At 35.9% G+C, this 19,483-nt stretch overlaps 1 protein-coding gene across 12 annotated transcripts in view; it reads right to left on the reverse strand.

Moving 5' to 3' along the window:
- nrcama (neuronal cell adhesion molecule a) overlaps nucleotides 1-19,483 on the reverse strand; it is a 59,842-nt gene that overhangs the window by 7,246 nt on the left and 33,113 nt on the right. For 3 of the 12 annotated variants that reach the window (XM_058773287.1, XM_058773288.1, XM_058773296.1), the window contains 25 exons: nucleotides 17,566-17,781; nucleotides 12,984-13,001; nucleotides 12,455-12,560; nucleotides 10,916-11,109; nucleotides 10,678-10,800; nucleotides 10,203-10,373; nucleotides 9,521-9,580; nucleotides 8,540-8,651; nucleotides 8,172-8,356; nucleotides 7,752-7,883; nucleotides 7,159-7,302; nucleotides 6,959-7,070; nucleotides 6,680-6,843; nucleotides 6,388-6,535; nucleotides 5,365-5,489; nucleotides 5,155-5,184; nucleotides 4,386-4,487; nucleotides 4,078-4,275; nucleotides 3,916-3,986; nucleotides 3,370-3,595; nucleotides 2,807-2,922; nucleotides 2,495-2,699; nucleotides 2,279-2,401; nucleotides 1,998-2,174; nucleotides 997-1,032 (listed from right to left, as the gene is read on the reverse strand). In XM_058773287.1, the coding sequence (XP_058629270.1) occupies nucleotides 997-1,032; nucleotides 1,998-2,174; nucleotides 2,279-2,401; nucleotides 2,495-2,699; nucleotides 2,807-2,922; nucleotides 3,370-3,595; nucleotides 3,916-3,986; nucleotides 4,078-4,275; nucleotides 4,386-4,487; nucleotides 5,155-5,184; nucleotides 5,365-5,489; nucleotides 6,388-6,535; nucleotides 6,680-6,843; nucleotides 6,959-7,070; nucleotides 7,159-7,302; nucleotides 7,752-7,883; nucleotides 8,172-8,356; nucleotides 8,540-8,651; nucleotides 9,521-9,580; nucleotides 10,203-10,373; nucleotides 10,678-10,800; nucleotides 10,916-11,109; nucleotides 12,455-12,560; nucleotides 12,984-13,001; nucleotides 17,566-17,665 (3,178 nt within the window). In that variant the 5' untranslated portion in view covers nucleotides 17,666-17,781. The remainder of the gene's footprint in view (nucleotides 1-996; nucleotides 1,033-1,997; nucleotides 2,175-2,278; nucleotides 2,402-2,494; nucleotides 2,700-2,806; nucleotides 2,923-3,369; nucleotides 3,596-3,915; nucleotides 3,987-4,077; nucleotides 4,276-4,385; nucleotides 4,488-5,154; nucleotides 5,185-5,364; nucleotides 5,490-6,387; nucleotides 6,536-6,679; nucleotides 6,844-6,958; nucleotides 7,071-7,158; nucleotides 7,303-7,751; nucleotides 7,884-8,171; nucleotides 8,357-8,539; nucleotides 8,652-9,520; nucleotides 9,581-10,202; nucleotides 10,374-10,677; nucleotides 10,801-10,915; nucleotides 11,110-12,454; nucleotides 12,561-12,983; nucleotides 13,002-17,565; nucleotides 17,782-19,483) is intronic. The other 9 variants (XM_058773297.1, XM_058773293.1, XM_058773289.1 and 6 more) reach the window with 8 other exon arrangements.

The following is a 19,483-nucleotide window of genomic DNA, read 5'->3' on the forward strand; positions in this document are numbered from 1 at the left end:
ATTCATAAACAAATAATTTAGTCCAATTTGTGAACTTAAACAGCATTTAAAAGAACCGACTCAGAAGAATGATTCACTCATTGATTCAGTTCTCAAATTCAACTCACTGACTCAATGACTCTGAGTAGTAGTAGTTCTTGAATTCACTAGAGTTCACCGAGTGGAAAGATTATGAGTGAATAATTCAACAAGTTGCATGGCAATAAAGTTCAGACTTTTGTACAGAAAAGTTCACATGGTAGATCTAGTGTCTTCACTGATCCCAAATCTTCTGAAATCATACAATAATGTTACTGTGACCAAAAGAATCATTATATGCTGTGAGTTTTTAACGGTGAGACTGAGTCAAAGAGATGATTCAGTTCAATTCATGAATCATTTGAATGAATCTATTCAGCTTAGTCCAATTTGTGAACTTAGTTATCACTCAAAAGAACCAATTTAGAAGAGCAATTAATTCACTGATTCAGTTCTTGAATTCACTTTTGGAACAATTATGAGTGAATATCGACTTTAAATTCATTCTGATCTTTATATAAAGTAACATATGGCTTCAAAAGACTTGAAATGTATTGCACAAGCCATGTGAATCACTGTAATGATGCTTTTTTTTGTCATTTTTGGAGCCGACTTGTAGACTGTACAGTAAGAGCTGCATTAAGATAAACAAAAATTCTCCTTTTGTGTTTCACAGAAAAAATAACAGCATACAGGCATTCAGGCAATCAACCAACAGCATTTATTTTGGGGTGAACTATTCCTTTAAACAGCAGATGTTCTAGCTAAGCCCTACTGAAAGCAGTGGGATGGAATTTGCATTTGTTGGTAACATGATTCTCCATGACATAGGGAGCAGGCCAAATCAGGTGTAAAGCTTTTTGGCCTGAGGAGGTTCATGCATATGTATCTATCTCTTTTCAGTGCTATAGTGCCTTTCTAGTCTCATAGCTGATGCTCAACCAGCATGCATTCTCATCAGCCTGATACTGGTGTTACCTTTACCCGCCTCTACTGCGGGATGCCGAATTAATGCTTCATAGAAAAGAGAGAAAGAGAGAGAGAGAGAAAGACAAAAGAAGACAAAGGTAGAGGGGATATACTGTAAGTAGCAGCCACCTGACAACCAAAATAGGTTGTTTCTAAATATATACAGTAAGTCACGAAATATGATGTTGTTGGAAGGTACATACAAAAAAAAAAAAAAAAAGGTTTAATCATGAAAATTAAAAGGCCAGAACACCTTTTTACTTTCACAGACAGAATGAAAAATGCAAAAAAATCAATGTATAAATGTAAAAATCAATCAATTAATAAATTGAATACATTTTCTTAAACATTATTGTCTTGTTTTCCAACAGAATTCTAATATATCTCTAAAACAGCATATATTTAATTGAGAAGCAAAATTGCATAAAATATTAGAATTAAAAAGAATTAAGTTGTTTTTTTCTAACTACGCTGTTTCCAAAAAATGAATACAAAATTTTGTGAAGTATGCTCAAAAAAGATAAAAAATACTGATTAAAAATATGACATAGTGAATAGCACTATAAATAAATATAAATTATATAAATATTGTTTAAAAAATATAATAAAATATAAAGTACACAAAAATATAAATAAAATATAAAAATAAGTCAAATATAAATAAACAAACTATGTTAAATTTGGGTTAAATCTATTTTTTAAATAATAAAATCTTAATAAAAGTATAAAAAATAAGTCAAATATAAATAAACAAACAAACAAATGGCATGTTATGTGTGTGTTAAATCTATTCATAGAGTATGCAACCCTTAATGAATTAAAAGCATTATATTGTAGACGTAGACAAGAACACTCCGATTCAGGAAATTGAGGACTGAAACACAAACCTTTGTACAAGTTTTATTCTGCTTGCAATTTATGTGAGGCCACCGTTGAGGAAAATACTGCACCTGGATCCTTGCCTCAAATCCTGAAAATGTTGTAAAATGACTCGCAAAGCTAGTCCTCACCTTCATCCACCATTGTGAAGCCCTCTTTTGTGACAGTGGGGCCATTGCCCTTGATAGTCATGGCATTCAAATAGAACTTGTAGTGAGTGCTGTGCTTGAGGTTTTCCAGAGTGATGCTGGTCTCGTTTGCTGGTAGAAGCAGCTCTTTGAGCGGCCCAAGTTCATCTGTTGTATTGACTACAAGGAGAGTTCACATAGAGAAGATTAAAAGTGTAAGCGATTGCCATCTTTTTATAAATCAACAACAAAATCCCATAAAACATGGTCCAATTCAGACTTACTAGGCTGGTATTTGAGCAAGTATCCTGTCAAGTGACCATTATATTCTACAGGTGGCACCCACTTCACAATCAATGAGTCCAGGTTCAGATTTTGGATTTTGAAATCTGCAGGAGGCCCAGGAACTAAAAAAAACAATGTATATTGATTATTTTTCTTTAAATAATTCTTCAGACTTTGACAAGTGAGTACATATAGTAAATAAGTACACACTCTACCTCCCTCTGGTGTTTCAAATATGTGATTGGAACTGGTGGGTCCGTCTCCTTTCCCGTTGAAGGCTCTAATATTGAGGGTGTACTGGCTGTAAGGATGAAGGTCGATCAGAAGACCCTCCGGCTCACTCCCGTGAAAGATGAGCTCCTGTGGTTTCACAGGCTCAGGGTCTTGCTTGTGCAGGCTTCTCATCTTCCAGTAACTCACCTACAAAATGGCAACATCTTAGACTATTTGCAGCTCAAATGTCAACATCTTAGGTAGATATCTGTAATATTAGAGATGTAAATGTATTTTCTGTGTTAAGTAAGTACCTTATATCCATTCAATCGCCCTCGTACTGTTGAAAACGGAACAGCGTCCCAGTGCACTTCAGCCACTGTCCCATTCTGAACTGTAACTTCTACTTTCTCTGGGGCCACAGTTGGTACTAAGATGACGAAGACATACAAAATATAATTTTTTTATTGCAATTTGTAATGGAACTTTATTCCTTATTTCTCGGAATCTGTCCACATTCTCGGATGAACATTTTCAATTGACTCTGTCACAGTGCATTCTGGGACTGTACACATGTGACGCCATAATATAATATAATAAATATAATATAATATAATATAATATAATATAATATAATATAATATAATATAATATAATATAATATAATATAATATAATATAATATAATATAATATAATATAATATAATATAATATAATAACATTATATATTGGCAATGAATAAAAATGCACATAAGTTGTGTAAAATAATATTTAATATACATTTATATTAATAAATATAAATACAATGCTACGTAAAATAATATATTAAAATAATATTGATATAAATATATTTGAGTGCTTTCTGAAGCTTACTCACAGTCTTCTCCTGAGTATCCCATCATCACTTCTGGTCTGGGACCAGGACCGTACTCATTGACCGCCTGCACGGTGACTTCATAGGATGCAAAAGTGGGCGTTCCTTTCACCACATATTGCGAGACATTGGCCAGAGTGAGTGAAGCCCATTGCTGATCCAGATCTTTCTGTCTCCAGCTCACCTTGTACTGTAGGCCTGGACCGTTCGACTCCAGCCCAGTCAGCTCCTGGTCACCAGACATTAAAAAGAAAACCATGTAAACTAGGAACTAGGAACTCAGCTAAATTAGTTGGTATAGCATTAAAAATAAAGGTTTGTTATTGGCATCTATGGTTCCTTGGAAGAACATCCATGGAACCTTTCCAATGCACAAATGTTTTCTGTAGTGGAAAAAAAAATCTTATTCACCCTAAAAAAACTGATCTGATTAAGTACTGATCACTGAAAAGTTCTCTAAGGATAATATTTCTGTGAAACTCCCCTTTTGGAACCTTTATTTTTTGAGATTGCACTCCACTGAATAAAATCAAATCATAAGTGTTTTACCCTCCAATTTATTGTCATACTGTCAGGTGATGTTCCTATGACTTCAACATCTGATGGATTCACGTCAGGCCCTGTGAGAATCACAATCAGACTTTGATTCATAAAAATACAAGGACGTTTAAAGATTCTTAAGCATTCTACTTTCTTGCTTGGGTAACTCACGTGCAGGGTTGGTTCTGTACTGTCTGGATGAAGCGCTGGGTTCACTCAGACCCACGTCATTGAGTGCCAGGACCCTGAAGGTGTAATACACATACGGGGAAAGCTCCAGGTGTGCTGTGGTGCTGGTGCCTGACACTTCAGTCATATTGACCCATACTCCAGGCTCGTGGAGTGAATCTTCATATTGGATCAGGAACGCTGAGGTAACCAAGTATAAATGGATCAGAAAAGCAGACCTAAATGTTTCTGTTGTCCTATTATGTGGATCACCAATTGATCTACCACAAGGTAACAAACATAGAACTCACACTGAATAGGACTATTGTTTTCATCACCAGGGGTCCATGTAAGCCGAACACTGCGCTCTCTTTGGTCTGTCAGCTCCAGGTCTGTGGGCGGGTCTGGTTGCTCTGGAAAACCAGATATTATGAGACACAAAACTCCATCCATCTCAATTACACCAGACATTAGAAACATGCAACACAAGCCCAAATTAAAAAACTAATATAACACCAACTTAAAAAAAATTGTCACAGACTGAAATGTGACATTCTGTTAAAGGCACGATTTTAAAGTGTCAAACCAATCTCGTGAGAAAACGTACTTGGTTCACATTTCGGAGAATTTGTGGCAAATTCGTATGAATTTGTACAATTTGAGTCGTACAAAAACATAAAAATTGTAGAAAAAATAAGCATCAAGGTGAACCACTAAACTGAGCTCAGTGGGGTGTAAGCAGATGAATACATAAACATGTTTATACGAATTTGCTGCTAACTCATCAAAATGTAAATTAGTCACAAATTGCCTGTTGAGAGTCTGTTGGTAAAGCTGAAATCACACAGGTCTTTATTTCCAAACGAGGTCAGGAAAAGTTTAGTAAGCTGCCTCATTTGCGAAAATTAAAAACCAAAATTGCCTTTAACAGTTTATGTATTAATGGGAAACATCCACAAAGCACATTCATAAGCACATATTAGGAAGGTGATGAAGGGATAAACAAAAAACAAAAACCAAAATACAAATGCATCAAATGGTTTTGGGACCTGTTTGGGAACTGAAAGAAGTGCATTTTACCCATTATTATAGGTGGTGTTGGTGTGGCCTCTGACAAGGAAAGCAGGTTTGAGGAAGTCAAAAGTTAATTATACAAAAAGTACAAATTCAACTCTACAACAGCACCCATATAAAAATCTAGGAAGCCATATTGTATAATGTATAGTTTCTGAGAAAATGACTGACTGAAGCAGTTGAGTGTGTTGAGAGTGATGTATAAACTGAGCGTACCGACTACTGTGAGCATGGCGCTGGCTGAATCTTGGTCAAGGGTGGTGTTTCTGATGCAGGTGTAGTTGCCCTCATCTTCCTCTCTCACGTCATATATAGTCAGACTGTCAGAGCCCACCTTAAATCTACACACAAACACACACCTGCTAGTGAAAAACAAGTAGCTACATGCCACATTTCAGAGAAAATAAACTGAGACATTATTTTTACTTTTCTCAAACTTCAGAAGTTACTATTTAGGTCAAAAGTGTTTTGTGGATGGGTTTTTATTTTGTTTACTTGTACACTGTATTTACTCTACTGTTCAAAAGTTTGGGGTTGGTACATTTTTTTTATATTTTTTAAAATTACTCTTTTATGCTCACCAAGGCTTCATTTATTTAATAAAAAATACAGTAAACTTTTTAATTTTAATTTAAAATCTTTTTCTATTTTAAAACATTTTAAAATATATTTTATTCCTATGATGGCAAAGCCATTACTCCAGTCTTCAGTGTCACATATCAGAAATCATTCTAATATGCTGATTTGGTGCTCAGGAAATATTTATTATTATTATTATTATTATTATCAACATTGAAAACAGTTCTGTTATATTTCTCAGTACTGCTATATTTTTGCTATATAATTATTATAATTTTTTTAAATTCTTTGATAAATAAAAAGGCATTTATTTGAAATATAAATCTTTTGTAACAACATAAAAACCTTTACTGTCACTTTTAATAAATGTAATGCCTCCTTGCTGAATAAAAGTATTAAATTCTTTTTTTTTAAGGAAAAAAAATCTTACAGTAGTGTATTTCTTTTCAAATAGGAAAAATGCCTATAAAGAAAAAAAATACCCAACTGCTCCATCTGCAAATCATTTTCCATATACAGTAAGTGCAAACAACTTCATTATTTCTAAAATAAACAAAATAAAACATTAAACAATCTCCCTCGCTTGTATCATGTGCTAACCCCTGCTTCAGATGGTACTTATATTTGAACAAAAGTTGCAGCAGTGGTTGCAGGTCATACCGAGTGTCGTCGGGAAGCTCCATATTGTCTTTGAGCCATATCATGGAAGGAAATAGAGAGGGGTCGTGTTTGACTTTACACTCAAACACAGTCATGCTGTTTCTCTGGACCACTTTATACCCAGGCTGTCTGATGATCCGTGTAGCCTCTGCGGAAAGAAAACAAGATAAATCTTGCTCATTTCCCCCATATTTCCCATCATACTACTACTACTACTACTACTATTCATACACTTAGCATATTACAAATACACAGATTTAACCAAAACAAATTAAATTAAGTTTTCACTCACCTTTCACTTCCAGGTAAACATGATTTTCTTTGTTTCCAAGACTGTTTGAGGCAATGCAGGTGTATTTGCCACTATTTAGTGGCCGAGCAACATTGATCTCTAAGGTATTGTTTTTATGAATGATGTACGAGTCGCTATCCACTATGCTCTGACTGTCTTTAAACCTGCAGATAACAGAAGCATAATCACCATGCAACATAAACTCATGATATACATGTTTGGATATTAGAGGCAAACTTAAAAAGAATGAAACAAATAAAAAATAAAATAATATCCCACCATGTGATTTTTGGAAGTGGCGAGCCAAATGTAGCACAGTCTAACAGAGCCCTACTGTTAGTGATGACTGAGTACACATGATTTGGAGGAGTCAGCACCCTTGGAGGTTCAGCTGAAATGTAATGTAATGTAATTTACCATACATAACAACTGAAAAATATAGTATAGAATAGAATAGAAATGCATATACTCTAACATACCCAAGACACTAACAAAGGCATTGGCCAGCAGGTAACCGTACTCATTGGAGGCGTTGCATTGATAAACAGAGCTTGAGCCAGTCTGAACATCACTGAGGATGATATTGCTATTTTCGATTTTCCGACTGGGGTCCTTATGTGAGTCTATCAAGAAATCACATCATAATTATACTCATAATTAAATTATAATCAAACCATTCTTCTAAAAAAGTAATTAGCTGTGCTACAAGCTACTAACAAAAATGAGCAAACTACATTATTAATTTTATAATTTAATATGAACAATATTTCCTACTGGCACAAAAACAATAAAATGAATTAGGGTGAAAACAGAAACAATTAGGCAAACTAAAAAATTAGGCAAATAAATAAAAACACTTAGTGATAAGCAACATTTAACTAAATATTATGGTATAAAAACAAACATAGGATCAGTAAATCATTTTATAAAATCGTTTTATTTACAGGTACTGTACTGATTAACAATAAATCAGATCTTCCTATATATCAATATAAAAACAGTTGTTGAAAATAGCTAGATACTGGAAAAGCTACATTGTTTTGAAAAGTAAAAGTGAGTGGGCTTTACATACTTTCAATGGGAATTCCGTTGACAGACCATGTGACCGTGGGTTTAGGGTTGCCTTCTGCCCGGCAAATGAGCATTCCAGATTCTTTCGGGGCCAGGATGAGGTTCTGAGGGGCACTGATCCAAAAGGGAGCCGCTGTGGAGATAAAAGGAAAGTTTAAAATCAAACAGACAAAATTAGAATTTAAAATGTGAAAATTTGAATTTAGAATGTTTCCTATGCAACAGATTAGAATTATTTCATCATATATTTTAAGATATCTGGCAAACCAGTGAGTATTTTCGGAGTAAGAGAAAACACAAAGGTTCTTTCAGAACAGCTCAAGTACATGAACGGTTCAGGATGGCATCCCGGGGTCAGTGAATGATGTGACTAAACAAGATTTTTGAGATGTGACAGATGAAAAGACGTCCTCTGACAGACCTCTGACCACTACAGTGATGATGTGATGGTTGCTCCCCAGGCGATTCTTGGCTAAACAACGGTAATCTCCCCCATCCGCTTCTGTCACCTCCGTTATCTTCAGAGTTTTCTGGAAACTGTGAAATGAAAAACGGCCGCTTGGCAGGTCCCCGTTCACCTTGCTCCAGGAGATATCTGGCGTTGGACTGAAAAACACAATAAAGTCAAACACATTTGAACTGTTTATGTAAATTTATTGATGCAACCTGACCCCAATCACAAGAAGAAACAGACATGGCTACAAAAAAAACCCCAAACAGCACAGTAAGATGCACATTAGCCATTCTTCGACCCAAGAGAGAGCCATTTTTCCACTTCCTCCTACTTACAGGCCATCAGCGATGCATTCCAGCTGCAGCGTGTCTCCTTTCAGGACCATGGTAGTACTGTGCATTCCTGGTGGGTTCATGAAAGTGGGCGCTCTCTCCCCAGATGGACTGTCTAGAACATAGATAGGCCACAATCAGACCAATTTTATAACCGGCCAGCTATTGCCCAGGACTAATGAGTGAGGAAAAAGATGCTGTTTTGGTGCCCAAAACCACACACAAACGAGGTAGATAAAACTAGAGGTGTACAAACAGAATATTTCTGGTCAAATTTGACAATATAAATGGAAAAAGTATTTATTTTGAAACTTCTAGGGTAGTCTAAAAAATTGCCCTTATGTCTTTTATCAAGTGAACCTCATACTGAATGACAATTATTTTATCCTTCCATTGCTTCTTTTGGATGGCATTTAAAAGAGAATGGAAGGATCCAAATGAAAAATATAATAGAAATGAACAGTGTTTTAGTGAGATATTTTACAGTACCTTATACAGTGTTGCATACAGAATGTAATATGCAACACTAATACATGTATTCAGTTTAAAACAGGGAAAGGAGAAAGTTTAGTGACCAGTAGAAGATGTGTAGACACTGCCAAAATGTTAATTAGACAATTAAAACAAAGAAAAAGGACTGATTACCATTCATATACAGTAATCTTGGACACTTTGTTGCCATACACAATGCCAATGATAGTCAACTCCTGTAGTGCTGGCTTCAGTCCTTTTGTTAAATCTGACTAAATCAGTTTTCATTAAAAAGATGCAATTAAATGGATATTAATACCAAGTGCAGTAAGTATGAGACCTTCATAAAGATGAAGTTGTTTGAGGTCAGGGTTGGGATTCTAGAGAAGTGGGTTATATTTCTGGTTATACAGTAGGTGATATATTAGGTAAGCTATTCCTGGTTAGGTGGAAACACAAGTGATGGAAGGGATGAAGGCTGGGTTCACTTGGAGAAGTTCTGCTAGCACTCACCACCCCAAAAATCTGAGCCATTCAAAAAAGCTGCCAACACAGTCTCATTCATAGCTTCAACTGGAATACAACAGAAAATAATCAGCATGCAATGCTTTGACATTTACGGGTCTGGACAGAGCAGGAAAAAGCTGAAGAGACATTTAAAAATAAAAGGGACAATGTGACCCTGTCACATACTACACATACACATACCCATACTAGGGCTGTCAAAGTGTTTATTCAGTACAATTATTTTTACAAATTACTGTACCAAATTATTGTATTTTTACTCATAAAAACTGGGAAAATGTAATAAAAATACATTAAAACAAAATTTAAGAAATGTAAAAATGTATGCATGTGAATTCTGCAATAAGGAATGTTTCACTGCTTCACAATATTTAATGTCTTATCAAGCAATGTGGGGCTTTTCTTGGGGCAAATACAGATAAATGCAATTCTTTGTGTATCAATTCCAAAAATTAATAAACTTATTATATAATTAAACTTCAAAAAAAAAAATCATAGATTGACAGCCCTAACAATAACAGATAAAAATGTGAATCTGTATATATTGTGCAAGCTTAATTCAACATAAAAAGGCAGAGTTCTATTCTATTCAAAAAACTGATTTACACAGATGCTTGTTTGGAACAGAAATTGTTGACTCTATTCGTAGCAGCAGACTAAAAACACTTACTGTCCAGCACGTTGACAGTGATGGGCTGTTTCTGTTGGATAGTCTGAGTGTGTGGGAAGCGGGCGTAGCAGATGTAGTCGTTTCTGGTGTCTTCCATAAGCACATTGGAGAAATACAGGTCTCCGTTTACAGCCTGGGATACACGACTGTTTTGGGGAAGTCTCTGGAAATCTGACACAAATCAGAGTATGTGTTTTTTAGTTGATTTTTGGCCTTTAATCGAGTAGTATGAGAGCAGATGGAAGCATATAAGTTCATTGTGAACACTATTTGCCAATAAAAGAAGGACCATAAAACAACAATGAGCTAAACCTGCAAAACAGAGCAAGGATTTTACATACTTGGGTTGCCATGTAAAGTATATGAAAGCATAATCAAATGAGGCATTCAGTGGGTGCTTACACTAGAATGTGTAAGACTGACGTGTGGTGTGTTACTGTCACAAATCTATGTGGATATATGTGATATATCTTACTGTTATCCATCCAGAAGATGATTGGAGGAGGCAGGCCAGCCGGGGGTCTGCACTGCAGCACTAGAGACATTCCCCTCTGCACTGTGATTGGTTCAATTTTCTCCTTTGACCACAAGGGGGACCCTATGAAACAGAATTGGGCCCTCAATTTAAAAAGAAACAACTGACAGGAGGTGACTGCAAAAACATTAACAAAACATTCCTGTGGCAATTTATTCTGATTATATGTGTCTCTTACTTGACTGACGGATGACAATGTTATTGGACATGGCAGAGCCGTGCTCATTGCGGGCGATACACTGGTAAACTCCCTCATACGCCTCTGCCTTCTCTCCGCTGATGTCAATGACCAGAGTACCTGAGTTGGGCTTCATGATAACTTTGGAATCCTTTTCCACATCGAAATGAGTCCCATTACGTGTCCATGAAAAGCTAGATTGAGAAGAGTGAAAATAGAAAATCAATTACGACAACATGCATGCACAGTGACATTACAATCGATTGTTTTTTTCATCTACAACAACATTAATCGATCATCACTCGTCAATTAAGTTAATTCTTTAACTTTTTGAATATCTACCCACCCTTAAACGTCATTCAGATCATTTAAACGTGAAATGTGAAAGGAGATATTTGGCAGAATGTTCAAGCTTCTCTTTTCCATACAAGAAACTGTTGATTTACATTGAACAACTCCAAAATAAAGGACATATAAAGCATCACAAAAGTGTGCTTGTGTGCTATATTTCTAGTCATCTGAAGCCTTACAATAGCACTGCGTGAGAAACAGTCCAAAATTAATGACGTTATATCTTAAATAAGTTAAATTACAGTCTGTTCTTCACATAATGATGTTGTATGATTTCAAAAGACTTGCATCATTGTGCACAAGTCACTTTATGCTATAATTTTAGGATGCTTTTAAGACCCAAAAAATGAAAATTTGCAGAAATTTACCGACTCTCAGGGCATCCAAGATGTAAATAAGTCTCTTACTACAGATTTAAAGGAATTTTGCATTAATCAAATCATTACACAAATTTTACATTACATCTTATAAAAACAGAATAATTCGTAAGTAATTCACATGACTCCAGTTCTTGAATTAATGTCTTGTGAAGTGAAAAGCTGCATGTTTGTAAGAAATAAATACGTCATTAAGGCATTTTAACTTCAAGCCTTTCTTTCTGTCCAAAATACAATCCGTAATCCATAATAACGCTTCTTCTGGTGAAAAAGTACATCTCCTGTTGTCCTCTCACATCAAAATGCACCAACATATTTGTTTAGAGCTGTTTTGGACTGTTTTCGCTTGTAAACGGTGCTTAATCTGTGCATATTTTTCTCCTGATTCAGATGAAATTACTTTTTCACTGGAGAAAGCAATATTATGGATAGAGAACTTGTATTTTCATGATGTACTTGTATGTTACTAACATGCAGATTTTGTGTCACAAGACATTAATTGATGGACTGGAGTCATGTAGATTACTTGTTGATTCTTGTGATGTTTTTATCAGCTGTTTGGACTCTCATTCTGACGGCACCCATTCACTGAAGAGGATGCATTGGTGAGCAAGTGATATAATACTAAACTTCTACAAACCTGTTTCAATGAAGAAACAAACTCACCTACATCATGGATAGACAGAGGGTGAGTACATTTTCAGCAAATTTTCAGGAAGACTTTGGTACGTAGGTGTTAAGCGCCAAGCATCCGTCCACAGCAGCAGAATCTGCAGTAGCGGTAACCATGGTGATTCAAAGTGACACCCACCTGGGATGAGGCTTTCCTTTCGCCTCACAGTGGATAATGATGTTCTCCCGAGGGTCGATGATGTAATCCTTGGGGGACTGATGAGTTATTGTGGGAGGCTGAGGCACTGAAGCACAGAAACCAGCGTGAAGACAAGCATCTTTATTTCCCACACACATACACACACACACACACCTTGGCCAGAACAGATGCACCACCTTTGCAGAAACTGATTCTGCAAGAAAATATCTAAAAATATAAAAGTGCCTAGCTTTAGTTTATCAATGTAACCAAATCCAGAGAGACAAACAACCAAAGAGCATGCAGCATGCACACAAACTGTCATGGACGTTCTTGTTGGCATGACAGATCATAGCTGTCATGCATTACATATAGCTTTATAGTTGGGTGATTTAATGTTTAATAAAGGATAAAATATGTTAATATTCATATCAAACTCATAAACACTTCAAACAGAGGAAAGCAAAAGACACAAGTTAAAGTAGACCTAATTCACAACAAATTTCACAGCAAAAGTGCCCAGACTTACATCCCTCCAGAACTTTAGCTTTTTTTGTCCAAATGAATCAGGAAATACATAAGCAGAGAGTAAAAGAGTTCAAATTAGTGTAAGAGAAGAAGAGAGAAGAGAAGATCAAACAAAGTCAGGTTCCCTCAGTGAAACTTCCGGAGGTGTGTTGGGCATTCATTACCCATCATGCAACTCTCATGCCATTTCATTCTCCTAATGCAGTTCTGATGATGCTGATTGTTTGTCAATGATACATTGGCTTTACCACCCTGACAATGGTGCTTCATGCATTATAGGCATTATAGGTTATAGAAGATTTTAAAATTCTGGACTGTACAATAAGATATGAATTTTGGCACTACGTTATCCTAAAAATGTGCTTCATTCTTTACCCATGTGTTTAAACATGAATAATCATGCCTTCTGGTGGTCTTAAGAGCTCCCCAATCGCCCCACCCCCCTCTTTTATTTTTTTTGTTTGGAGTCAGTAAGATTTTTGAATATTTCTGGAAGACATCTCTTGTGCTCACCAAGACTGCATTTATTTGTTCAAAAATACAGTAAAAATAGTAATATTTTGAAATATCATTACATTTAAAATAACTATTTTGTATTTTTTATATACATTTTAAAATGTATGAAATTCCTGTGATGGCAAAGCTGAATTTTTACCATCATTACACCAGTGTACAGTGTCACATGATCCTTCAGAAATCATTCTAATATTCTGATTTGGAGCTCAAGAAACATGTCTTCTTATTAATGTTGATATTTCTGCTGCTTAATTTATTTGTGGAAACACATTTCCATTTTTTAAGGATTATTTGAATGAATTATATATTTTGAATATAATATATATTGATCAATATGCAGTCAAAAGAGCAGCATTTATTTGAACAAAAAAATGGTAATCTTTTGAACAATTTCATGCGTCATTGCTAAATAACAGTATTAACTTCTTGCAAAAAGAAAAATCGTAATGTACCCAAATTTTTATCTCATACATTGATATTAGGGATGGGAAGATTCCCCGATTCGCTTGGTGCATCGGCATAAAACGTTAACGTTACGTTAAAACGTAAAAGTTGAAATTTATATCGCGATGCATCGTTTCTAACATATTTGCATCAGTAAAAACCGATTTATTTATATATAATTGCTAGTGGATGAGCTATACTTTTATTATTTAGAAAGTAAATGACAAAGACCAATATTTTATATGTAGATTGATTTCTCCTCTAAACTGTGTCTCAAGCGTGTTCTCTCATCACCGCTGCTGCGTGAATATGACGAATCACAACACCACAGAGACCCGAGGAAAAATTGGGATTAAGTCCAAAACCTGACTTGAAAGAACCTAACAAATCAATCGGGGCTAAAGCGATTCCATAAACGACAAATTAAATTCACACAATCTCAATAATTTGTGCACGCTTATTCTTAAGCAGCTCTTAATGTCAATCATGGATCAGATCGATCCACCATGGCAAACAGCGAATATATCTGTGCTGTTTAATGCATTTGAGACGTTGTGTTTTCCTCAGTGCATAACTGACATGTCACAGGTATATTTTTCATCTGTAAATGTTAGAAAGTCATGCAAACATATCTATTTTACTGTCATGAGTGGGCGAGGCACGCGAGACCGCTGCTGCGCGCATGCACGCTAAACAGACAGAGCGCAATCGAATAAGAGCACAATAATAATATACATTTGCTAAAATATTTGTTGTTGTTGTTGTCTTTTGTGGAATTTTAAACCTACATACAAGTGTATTTTTATGATAGCAGTAACTGTAAAGGGACTATTGTAATGGGTAAATCAAATGTAAGCTAGTAGGCTACAGTAGTAATTACTAAGCTCAAATGATTTAATGTGTGTTTCTTATAGCAGTTAAAATAGTCATTTTCTTTATTATTTATTTTCATTTTTAATTCAGTGATTTTAACTTTTAATTTAGTTATTTTAATGCTATAAAGAGCAATTTTAGATTGAAATGTTCTAATGTTCTGCTATCTGTTCTGCAAACTATAAAAGGTACAGCTACCATAAAACCAGGTTACCATAGACCTGGGGCCGGATTCACAAAACATTCTTAAGAAGAAATTTCTTCTTAACTGCCATTTTCTTATTATTTTTGAACTCTAAGAAAAAAAGTTAAGGATATTTTGTATTCCCAAAAATTCTTCTTAAGAATATTCTTATCTTTTTTCATAAGATTTTTCTTAAGGCCCCGTTTACACTAGTGCGTTTTCGTTTTAAAACGGCGTTTTAGAATGAAAACGATCCTGTGTTTCAGAAACAATCTCCGTTTACACTACACAACCGAAAACGCATGTCACGTGACCATTCATGCAGGTACAACCATAGATATGTATAGGTAGATTCCCTATTATTTAGATGGCGGACCCTTCTGCGTGCTTGGAGCGGTCGAATGGGGAATCTACCCATACATATCTATGGGTACAACAATGAGCATGATGTTATTGTTTACACGGTCATCAAGGATACACAGAGAGAATGTGGGCAGCCACGCCATCGTTTTCAAAAGTCTCTGTTTTGGTCCGTTTACACTGCAACGCAACCCTGGAGTTTTTAAACTAAAACGGGGTCTACAGCGTTTTCAAAATCTCAGTTTTCAACCTCAAAAACGCCGGAGTGGTGTAAACGATAGCGTAACTGTAGCAAAAGTTATGCGTTTTAAAATGAAAAGGCACTAGTGTAAACAGGGTCTAAGACAAAACTTAAGAAGAATTCTTAAAAATCATCGTAAATAACTTAAATTTAGGACAGCCCCAGACTTGTCTTAAATCCAAAACAGTAAGAATTATTTAATAAATGTATTGGGTTATTTCAAATTAATTGTTATATTTAAGCATTACAACAACATTAGCTACATATAATACATAGTAGGACTATTAATAGGGATGTGCGCGAGTTTTCTGAAGTGACAGCGATGACTGATAATGTAAACAATGATCGGTCATGATTAGCCTATGTGTGACGCTACTTTTTGCTGACTTCAAAACTCAGTAGCAACTCTACAAAAACGAGTCAGATAGGGAGCTTTAATTGGACGCTTTTATTTTAGCTTATAAATATGACATAATCTTTGGCAGTATGCAACGCATATGAATGTGCCGATACACAGGACGCGTTTGCTGTAGCAGCGCGGACACATACCGGAAGCACTCACTCGGATGAGAGTGCAAAAACACAGCACAAAAATGAATGAAACAGATCGCTGCAGCTTGAGACAGACAGGCTGTTCAAAAACACGCCGCATTAAAAACGTGAAGCTGAGCGCCAGTCAAAGTCGCGACAAAAAGAGTGTGTGTGCTTATTATTATTATTAGGGTAATCTGCAGGAAGTGCAAAAAGACAGTAAAGTGTGAGTTTTTCAGTGCATCATGTATTCACTCAGATAAAGACTGCCATTTTCTTCTTAAGAAAAAAATTAAGATGTTCTTAAGAATATACTGTATTTGAGAACGTAAGAATTTTTCAAGAATTGCACTTAAGAACATTCTTACGAACTTCGTGGAATTTATCTTAAGAAATTTCTTAGAGATTTTCGTGAATCCGGCCCCAGGTTAGTTTCCCAGCATAAGTTGCCACAGTGACTAAGCTTGGTCTAGGCCTATGTTAAATTTGCTTTATGGAACCAAATCATTTGACAATGAGTCAGACTAACTGAAATAAGCCTGGCTTGTTAACTTGTTTTACGAAACAGGCCTCGAGGCATTAAAAATGATTTCCATTGCATCGTATTGCATCGAATCCCATTGTGTTGAATCGAATCGGATCGCATTGCATCGTAATAGGGGTGAATCGTATCGCATCGCATCGGTAGCTGCTTCATATGTATCTTTCATGTATCGTATCATTAGCTATGCATCGAGATGCGTGTCGTATCGACCTCAGTCATGAGATGCACATCCCTAATTGATATACATTATATACTGTATATATATATATATATATATATATATATATATATATATATATATATATATATCAATTATATATCGTATATATAATATATATATATTTTATCTAATACATCTCATATATTATATATCTCATATATTCATAGAGTTGATTATCACAGCCAGAGAGCGAGTGATAGAAATAGAAAGATGAAGGAGAAAGCAAAGGGTGACCAATGCTCTTTACAAGTCCATGTGTATTCTGCTAACACAGTAGTAATGCTGACTTAACACACTGTCAGTATGTAAATGTGAAACACTTCTCTTGAGAGCAGCAGCAGCTGAGAAAAGAGAAACGCACTGCGAGGACTCACAGTGACATACTCTACTTCATTTCCATTTTAATAATTGGGGTATTTTGGTACTTTTTTAGTGTGCTTGAATGAATATGTTCTGAGAATCTTTCAGTTTTATTTCTAATCTTGTCTAAAAATGTCTTAGAAAATCCCAGACAAAATCACATGTAAATCACTTTCTCGTTTTAAAATAGGATAGGTAGAAAACTAGATTTTTTTGTGCACTTTTGTCCAATTATATCTACATTATTGGGATTTATTACATTTTATTAAATCACATCAGATTTACTTTTGTTTCACTGTGCAATACTCACGGTCTAGAGGCACTTCTAATGCAGTGGTCATGTGACCCAGCAGCAGCAGCAGCAGCACCACAGCTCCTCCACAGAGTGTGCAACTCCTCTTCCTGTCCATGGCAGGGTGCGTTACATGAAAATCCTTCCCCTCCAGGTCAAAGCAACTGGGCCTTGTGATTCGCACTCAATGTGACCATTCAAACATACAGGGGCATCCACGGTTAGCCAGCAAGACTGAAAGAGAAAACAAATTAAAAAACAATGATCTTTTATGCTTGTAAAAGCTCAAATATATGGCAAGATCTTTATGAGGGAATCCGTGCTGGAGACGGACAGTTTGCATGGCCTCAGATCATCCTGACATACACAGAGACATGTGAGGGCGCTCAGCTGGAAGAGACGGGAACGCTGTGATGGCAGCACCCTCAGCACTGACATATGGATGTCAATACACATGGCTGAAGCACAAAATTACACAGCCTGCTGTCTGGTTCCTCAGAGGTGGGTTAAGAACCAAAAAAAAAAAAAAACACCACATGCCTTTCTTGCTCCAGAAAGCCTTTTGTTTTATTGTTCAGCTTTATGCATGGACTGAATGGAAATTAACGAAGCACATCTTTTCAGATGGGTTAAAACATTATGTGGTTTCAAAAATGCAATGCTCTTCATAAAATAAAAAATAAAATAATCAGCGTTGGAGAATGTAACGTTGCAATACTATGTTACTTTTGCATTACTTCAACTGATTGAGACTCCTTTTATAAGCTATAACATGAAAGGTGTTTCCCAACCTTGGCATGTGGCCTAAATGTGTTTACACAGGAATCACAACTGCTGTAAAACACATTGTGATTTTGATGGATGAGTGACTGCAATGTTTTTACAATATATACCCAAGTAAACTAAGAATATGAGTAGAATCAGGCCGTGTAAAGTTTTCAAATAGGAAGGAGGAGTATAATGTGTCAGAGAAGTGAACTAGCATCGGTTGTTCCTGGCGGTAGGTATAGAGAGTGCTATCTGAGTGATTCTGCTGTGTAGCAGGCTGTGTCAGGGAAATGGGCTCTGCTTTGCATAATTCATGAGCTCAGAAACCTTGACGGCATCATACAGCTAAAGAGAGAGAGAGAGAGAAAGCATGAGTCTGTAAAGCCAAAGATTTATCTCAAGGTGAAGGATTCAGGCATTCAAGATAGCGACTGGTTCTTCTGGATATCACATGTACCAAGAGTATCACTTATACCACGATCTGGAATCTACATCGTGTTTCTCTGTGATGCACGGGACTGGTTTCCTAGATACAGTTTAGGCAGTGATAAATCTACAGTGGAGGTCAGTTGCTTGGACACGGAATAAAAGCAGAATATGGTTTCAGAAATTTAAGCTCACGTTAGTCAAAATTTATGCATAGGAAAATAAATAATATTAACTCAATAAGATCAAGTGTTGTGGGTCATGACCGAAACAAAACAAAGCAAAGCATAGCAGAACAAAACAAAACAAAAGCCGAAACCAAAACAACACAAAACTAAAAACAATAAAAATTAAAAAATAAAATAGTACAAAATAAGTCAATTTTAAAAAGTGTGGATAGAAAAGCATTAAAAATGAAACCATTGTCCATTGAGTCAAAATAATGACAGGAGTGAGTACAGAAATTCAAGGGCCTATTAACACATTTTCTGGCAGAAGAAATGGCAAGACTCCCTCAATACCCGAAGGCAAGTAGATTTACCACATTTCAGTATTTCAGACAATGTGCACAGCGTGTCTGATGGCTGCTATGGTGACAGTATGTGCTCAAGCGCCCTTTGGAAAAACCTGAACCGGTCAATTGCAGTATAGAGAGTGACAGTGACACTGTCTTAAATGGAAACTGTCAATCACATTTCCTGTTGCCATGCAATCGGCTTGACCTTTAGCTATTCTCGAACAT

This window comes from Onychostoma macrolepis, chromosome 04, assembly GCF_012432095.1.
Source record: "Onychostoma macrolepis isolate SWU-2019 chromosome 04, ASM1243209v1, whole genome shotgun sequence".
Classification (NCBI taxonomy): domain Eukaryota; kingdom Metazoa; phylum Chordata; class Actinopteri; order Cypriniformes; family Cyprinidae; genus Onychostoma; species Onychostoma macrolepis.